This window comes from Monodon monoceros, unplaced genomic scaffold (genome assembly GCF_005190385.1).
Source record: "Monodon monoceros isolate NGI ecotype Baffin Bay Population unplaced genomic scaffold, NGI_Narwhal_1 Super_Scaffold_3, whole genome shotgun sequence".
Classification (NCBI taxonomy): Eukaryota; Metazoa; Chordata; class Mammalia; order Artiodactyla; family Monodontidae; genus Monodon; species Monodon monoceros.
The window spans coordinates 81,024,996-81,032,876 of record NW_021703780.1 but is presented as its reverse complement, the minus strand read 5'-3'; the positions used below and the strand labels follow the sequence as shown (position 1 = coordinate 81,032,876).

Below are 7,881 nucleotides of genomic sequence, written 5' to 3'. Positions count from 1 at the left end.
TTGTTGAAAAAAATTTCCCCAATATATTGGATTATAGATGTTTCTTCCTCCACATCTTGGGATGTACTGTTCTAGATAATTCTTTGGGTTTATGATTTCAGTTTTCACTCCAAAACTTACAGATGAAAATCAATTTCTAATATATCACTTGGTACATGGTTATGGACCATAAAATTAAAGGAATTCTGATTTGTTGGTATGAATTTTATGCTACCTTCTGGAAAATATTTGTGAAAGTATTTAGGAAGCTCAGATTTTGCAATGAGGATTCCATTTCCATTTTTGGATGCTTTTATAGGCATTCAAGATGCAGAACAAATCCACCTGGTTAGAGTGTTTATATATTCAATCAGACTTCAAGGTATATCGGTAGAGATGAAGGAGCCTCTGGATTTTACCCAAAATTTAACTTAAAAATTCCACACTAGGAGACCCACTGTGCTGCTGATCTAGTAACAGCCCCTAATAACATGTATTCTGGAGAAAAGACTTCGGAGAAAAAAATACACTTGCAATATGATAGGGTAAGTAACAGGAATTTATAGTACTATTATGCTCTACCAGGTAAACTAGAATTTAAGTAGATATTTCCTTCTTATAAGTATCAGCTGAGTAACTCTCAAAAAAAGAAGATGGACACAAATTGATCTTTTGGGGGGTGAGCCCAATATGTATCATCCAAGTGATCACTATAGAAGCCCAATAATAGGGTTTGACAGTTCATCTTGCTGGCTGAGAACACTGAACTTATAATAATGAATTTCTAGTTTTCAAATTATTACAGTTGGAAATATTGGTTATGATGGCAGCAATGACGTCATGCAAAAAATTCTGGTGGACTATGTGTCGCTAAGCGGGTGTTCTCTGGATTTGGCTAAAGCAGACTGAGGAAAAGTAAATGGCAAATGAAGAGGACAAGTAGATTTAGAAAGCAGTTATTTACCACTTTAATAGGTCTGTCCAACATTTGGTCACAAGGGTCATTCTGAAACCTAATTTCTTTAATGGTCTTCCCATCTCACCAGAAGAGATCTGAATAGTCTTGGAAAAAGCAAATCAAATATAGAAAGATGTGCTGTGATAAGACTTGTTGCTACAGCACTATGTAATTAATGATGTCAGACTTTGGATTTAATCAGAGGACATTTCTTCAGTCTAGGACAGCTATACAAAGCCTTAAGACATTGTATTTACAGAACTTAATACAGATCCATATGTATTTACAGATCCATATATGACCATCACTCTGCCAGAGTCTTAATAGCATGGTGGAGCGGCTCCCTCAAGAATCCTCATTTTTCTTATCTGTGGAAAAGCTAGTAGTTCTAAAAATATTTTCCTGGAAGAGGTTAGAACGGTTATTATATACCAGTTGAATATAAAGTATGGTTATGTAAGCCAAACTTGCATGCTAATATTGCACAGGGTAGAAAACAATAAAACAGGACGATGTGCTTCCTTGGGCCATCTAGTAGAAAGAGGAGGAAGCTTTTGACTCAGTATCGTTCTGATCTCTCAGATTCCAGGAGTCCACCTGTAGCTGGCCTTCCAGTGTGAGTGCCATGCCGACCTCTCAAAAGGGCACGTGATTTCCTTGCCGATAGAAAAAGAAATGACAACAAAACAAAACAAAACATCCAAAACTCAAAGAGGTACACCAGCCGCCTCAAACTGTGGTACAGTTCATTTTTTGAAGAGAATATATAATATTTCAAAATATTATATATATACATATATTTCAAATGGTACAAAGTAACTATAGATCCAAATTAGAAGACAGTTGATCTTTCTTTGTGATCCCAAAAATTTGCATTGAGAAAACCCTTTTTTTCCTTAACCCACTTTCCATGGTGTTGCCCAAAACTCCGGGTCTTCTCACTCTAGGAGACTTCGTGACACACAGTAAAAGCACTGTGATTATCTGGTAATCAGTCAAAGTGCAAATAAGCAATCCATTTGGCTTCTAATGTATAAGATGTTTTAAATTCTTAAAATGTATTTTCCACAGAGTAGGTTTTCCTTTATTACTATAACAAATGCTTCCGTTAGGTTCTTGGGTGAATCTGAAACCAAAGAAAGAAAGAAAGAAATTTCAGGGAGAAAACAAAATGAAGGCACAAAGAAAGGTGATTAGGCAGAAAAAGAGGACACCTTGAATTTTTAGGATGTTGCTTCTTTCAAGTGAACTAAAGTAAAGAATGTTCAAGTCTAGAGCAGTAGTTCTCAAATGGTGATCAAAGCTTATGGACAGGCCACTGTATTTTTTTTTTATCGATTCATTAAATTAATTTTGCCACAATTGAGGAGACAGACTCTTGGAGCAATGCCTGTTCAGGACTGGGTTCATGGGCATGCAATCTAGTTGCAGGGAGCCCTTTGTCGAAAAGGGCCCCTCACTTGGTTTAATGACCAGCAGTTGCCATCTTGAAATTATTAGTAACTTTTGAACAAGGGCCCCTGTGTTTTCATTTTGCACTGGGCTCTTCCTGCACATTATGTAGTCATTCCTATGTCTGTCTGATGAGAATTTCATGAGTAGGAAATTCCATGGCCTTCTCATGTTGGTCTCTTGTAAGATGCAAAGGGGTGGCATGAGGTGAACTCATTGCCAAGGTCAGATCACGTTTGTTGAGGAACATAAGAGACCTTTGCAAGGTGAGGAACTGTTCCACTCAAACAATGACATGGTGTTCAAGGGCAATCAAGGGCATACTCCTATAACTATTGATGCCATTTAATCCATTCAAATATGGTCCCAAAGACTCTTATTTTCAGAAGGATGCATGCACGAAGAATCACTGGTTTAGAGCATGAATGATGGTTCTAATAGAGTTGAAGGTTCTACTTTAGAGTTTTAGGACTTAAGGCATTTTTCTTCATCATCTCTTAATTTTTTATAGCTTAGAAATTGAGTATTCTGAGGCCAGGAGTGAAGTCCATTTAAAGCTTTCAGGGTTAGGTAGGAACAGTCATACACCATACTCATTTGCATTCAAAAGTTGGTTGGACCAGGGGCAGAATGTATGAGAAGTCTTCACACATTTTTTTATTCTTCCATATAAATAACAGATCCTTCCAAACCTTGGTTTCCTGCAGTCCAGTGGTGTTTATCACATTTTGTTTCACTGTCTTCTTTTTTACCGAAAGGAGGGAGAAAGCGACATTTCCAAAACTGAACTGGAATTGCCTTTCTTTTATCTGTACTGACCCTCCTCCTCCCCTATCCCACTGAACCTTAGGCCCTAGCCTCCACAGAAGACCAGGGGCCGTGTCATGTCCACCATCACATTCCCAAGACTTTTAGATAACAGAGGCTTAATATTATTTATTAAAGAAATGAATGAGCGCACTTGGATCCAGGGGCAATGGTGATAGCATAGTTTATTCTTTAAGAAGATGGTTTACTCTTCTTTCCTGCAATCTCTAAATACCCCTCCCTCTCTCCTCCCCCACCATCTCTCTCTCTCCTTTAAAGGCATTTCTTGCAAAACGAATGGACTAGAGATCAAGATTGTGAAGTCTCTCAGAACATTTCAGACCTGGTGGAATTTTGAGGGAAGAAGCTGGAATATGTCAAAGCTGGTACTTTACCCTTCAGTAATATAAAAAAAAAACACGTCAGGGTGATTAGAATGGGTGGAGATATGTAAAGTTAGAGTCGGCATTAGGAGGATGATCCCAGGGGCTGTGGACAAATGATTTTGGTGAATTGTGTTGGGCTAGTCACAGAGAACACCAAATCTGACAAGATGGCTCCTGTGGTTAGGTGTGTAATCTGAGGTCTGCAACTTGCTCTTTTAGGAAATGAAACTTGACTCTACATTGTGCAGCAACTGTTGATTTCCTCGCTAGTGTGAAAGCCATTGACATATCGGACTGAAGGAAGTCCCCAGGTATTAGATCAGATTATGTTCTGATGTTTTAATCTGCTCATTTTCCTTCCCAAATGACTTTGGTTTTCTCCTCATTTTATTCCCCTCCTCTTCCTGTCCCCAAACAACCAATGTTCACCTTTTACATACAAATTATTACACCATTGTCAAACAACTTACTTCTTCTAAGGGGAAGTCTAGCTTTCTAAATGAAGTCATCGTTCCTGAATACACAGGGTATTAGATTGGTTCCTGAATGCATGGAATATAGCCTCCCCACCTTTCAAACTTATGTTTTTGATATATCAGTTTAAAGAAAAGAGATAAACTAATAGGCATCTAAAACCATCAGAAAAAAAGTCTCTAGTCAATATTTAGGTCGGTTAGTCTTGCTACAAACTCCCAACAAAGCAGTTTAATAAAAAACAACAGAAGCAATGATCAAGCAGGAACAGGGTTGAAATTTAGCCAAGAAACTTCACCCAGATGTACTAAGCTTCTCCCCAGAAGGTACCTGTTACCAGTTTTATTGTACCCCAGGCTGGGTTTTTGGAACATGTCTCAAGCATGACTATTTTCTCTGTAGGGTGGCATTAAGGAAGCTTCCTCTTTCCCTACGATTTATTCTTCTGAATCTCCTGAAATGGAAGACTTTGCTTAATTCTACTTATCTTTTCTCCTTCCTTCTAAGTTTTATTGTCACCCAGATGCAATTTCCCCAAGGTTTTCCTTAAGACTGTGGCCTGTTACCCTGGCTAGTCCACATTCTGGGGTGTCTGGTTGTTTAAATGAAACACTGAATTTCTACTCTCCACCCTCCTTAAAAAATGAGCATCACAAAAATTTAAATTTTAGACCACATTTTGAACCATCTTTTGTTTATCTACATTTCAGAGAATGATGAGAATTTTCACTCAGGATGATTAATTTGGAAGTAACCCATATAATAGGGAGGTTTTAGAAAAAAACTATATAGGGTAAAAGAATGAAGTCCCAGGAAACTTTCTTGCAAATTTCTTTACCCTGAAGCTACTTTTAAAAAATAACAGTGTGAAGGAAATTCCCAGTTGCCATTAGCAAGCTGGGTATGTTTCTTCAGGTTTTTGTTTTTGTCTTTTTCTGAGAGAAAGAACTCTTTGAATCAATCCTACGCATAAGAACAAAAGAGGTGATTTTCTTTATTCTTCCTTTTACTTTAATAAGAATTTGAATTTTTTACCCTAAAGATTACCTCTTAAAGAACAATGAAAACATAGATTCATAATTAAAATACATCTGTGAATTAAACTGTTTTAAAAGTTAAATTGCTAGAGTCAACATTTGAAGTGTGTAGGCATACTTATACTCTGATGGGGAAAAATACACAGGGCATACTAGAAAAATTCATATAAAACCTATTTGTGGAGCATATGATCTAAGAACTGGTGTTGGCTATTTATACAGAATGGAGCTCCTGTAGGTATCATCTGGACTCAGTTGGTGCCTTTTGTATTTAAAAGTGTTTATTTCATTGGGAATTTCTTGTAAGGAAGGGAGGAGAAAATGTAAGTCAGTGTACTGTTTGGGTTTTCTTAACACAAATTTCTTAAAAAATTCAGCTTTTGCTAGTGTCTTCTTCTTCCGCCTCCAAAGACAGTCTTGAGAATTCTTAGTTGACTTATGTGCCACGCACATGGCTGTAGAGGATTCTCTTATTTCCTTTCCTGAAATGGATGCACACATCAGAACAGGTACATCCTCTGTTTTCAACCTGGCTGTAAGGGTGATTTATTTCTCTTATACATTCAGCTGTGTGGACTGTGCTCAGCCCACCCAGGGGCGTAGTGAACACACTGTGTACCAGCCTCTGTTATCATGATTGGACTCCACACCATGCTTTGGTGATGCCGGAGAATGTCCAGGATGTATTACAACATGCCTGATGGTTTTAAAATAGACTCTACAAAGGCCAAATCAAAAAAAGTGACATGGGTCACAAATAAGTAGCACTAACAATTTCTGTGTTTTGTTCCTTTATTTTCTATCTGCCAAAGAGTCTCCTCATTGGTATTCTTGGAATTTCACATATCTAAATCCTGAAATGTTTTGATTTGCATTATTGCTCTTTACGGACTTTCAAGTCTGAAGGTACTATTAAAACAGGGCTCACCATCAATAAAGAGTGATTGGTTATCATTTGGAACAGGGAATGGAGATTTGCCAGAGGATATGTCAGCAATGTGTTTAAAACAATGGTGCCTGGATTCCAATCATACTGGCCAAAATTCAGAGTAGCTTAAAACTAACTTGTGAGGGTATCTTCAAATTATTTGGTAAAGTCATCTTCAGGTAAAATGTAACCAAAGGGAAACCTGAAATCCATACTCTGCCAACTAATGAAGATGATTTTTGGGCTAAGCATCAGGAACTGGGCTCATTTTCGAATACTCTCTTCTGTAGGTGTCTCATTGAAATGATACAATAATCCAGGCAGAGCTTCTTAGAGCATACAATTTCATGTTAACAAGCTAGGGTGGTTCAGGTATCCCTCCTGGGTGCAAGCCAGGGAGGTATAGCCATTTACTGGCTAATGTGGTCAATACAGGCAACTAAGTTTGACACACAGTGTCTCCACTTATTTTACATATATAAAACATTTTCTTATGGTGTTATGTTTCCTGCATCACAAAGATGCAAGAACCAATTTTATTTTGTGAAAAGACGATTCTGAGAAGAAGACCAAGGGAAGACTCATAATACAGGGGCTGGAATCAGAGATGCCCTTTTAAATTTGGGTCACCTTTTTGGAAGTCTGCAAGTTCAACATATTGGAATTTGTAGATGGTGAAGCTTGTTTTAAAAAATACCCAATACTTAAAACACATACACACATAACAGGGCTGATATTCATGTGGTACATGTACATATCACCATACTGGCTCTTAAAATATTGATACACTTTTGTACTAGTGAATAAATAGTTACTGTCTTAGGTACCCTGACCAAACGCCCTTCACACCCCCATCAGAACTTCCAGACTTTCCTACGGACCAGTATCTATAGGGTCAACGGCTGGCCTAGCTGTCCTCTCCAACCTGCTCCAGCATCATGACACCAATTCTGATGGGCTGGGTAGCCTCATACAGGTCGTTACATATTTTGAAGCCAACTCCTGATTTATCCGCACAAAGTGAGAAACAATTATTCACATCAGAGAATTCTTTCACCTCCCTAAGAGAGCATCAAACAATTCCTTTAAAGAACCTTTAGAAGATGGCTGCACTTAAAGGCAGAACTGTTCAGGAAACCATCTGGATGAATTAGGCTAGACCCTTATTTTATTATCCATTCTGAGCACCATAGATATCAGATGCATAATCCAAATAACTGTCTCACTGCTCCTCTTTCCTTTGGCTGTGGCAACCTAGCTTTATTTATGACTCAGTAAGAGAAACACTAAACTGCTCAGTATGGAAAAGTCAAGTTCAATCTCTAACGTCTCTCTGATGGATAGACACTGATCTGAATGGTTAAGAAGAGTTTCTGTTGGGGAAAAGGCTTCTTCCTCTCCTTTTCAAAGCTTTTCTGGGTGGTGTTTGTAAATACAGCACAAAGGCAAACAGTACGGTTCGTAACACGCATGAGACATTTGAAAAAAAATGAACTTACTCTTGTGGTCTTGATTTTATTGCCTGTAGCGCACATCCATCCGGAATTATCAGGGAGTGTCTTACACTCTTCTCCTTCTAGACAAGGTTCCATCTCACACCACCATTTCCCAATCACTATGGAGGCTGTGCAAAGACAGGAAACAAGTGTGTATGCAATTCATCCAAACAACCTGGGCACCAGGCTGAGTTCTTCTACAGATGTTAATGCTCTTTGAAACACATTAGGTCCTTTTTAACTTTCATGATTGGCTAAGAATACTCTACTAAGAAGAATGAGATTTTAACTTAAACATCTTAAAATGCAAATATAATTATGCCATCTGGTTTCATCAAGCTACATTTTGTCCACAATCTCCTTG

General features: G+C 38.0%; 1 protein-coding gene across 2 annotated transcripts in view; it reads right to left on the bottom strand.

Moving 5' to 3' along the window:
* Positions 1-923: 923 nt before the first annotated feature.
* Positions 924-7,881, bottom strand: part of TAFA1 (TAFA chemokine like family member 1) — a 767,746-nt gene continuing 760,788 nt past the window's right edge. For both annotated transcript variants that reach the window (XM_029242641.1, XM_029242640.1), the window contains 2 exons: positions 7,521-7,645; positions 924-2,063 (listed from right to left, as the gene is read on the bottom strand). In XM_029242641.1, coding sequence (XP_029098474.1) covers positions 2,046-2,063; positions 7,521-7,645 — 143 coding nt within the window. In that variant the 3' untranslated portion in view covers positions 924-2,045. The remainder of the gene's footprint in view (positions 2,064-7,520; positions 7,646-7,881) is intronic.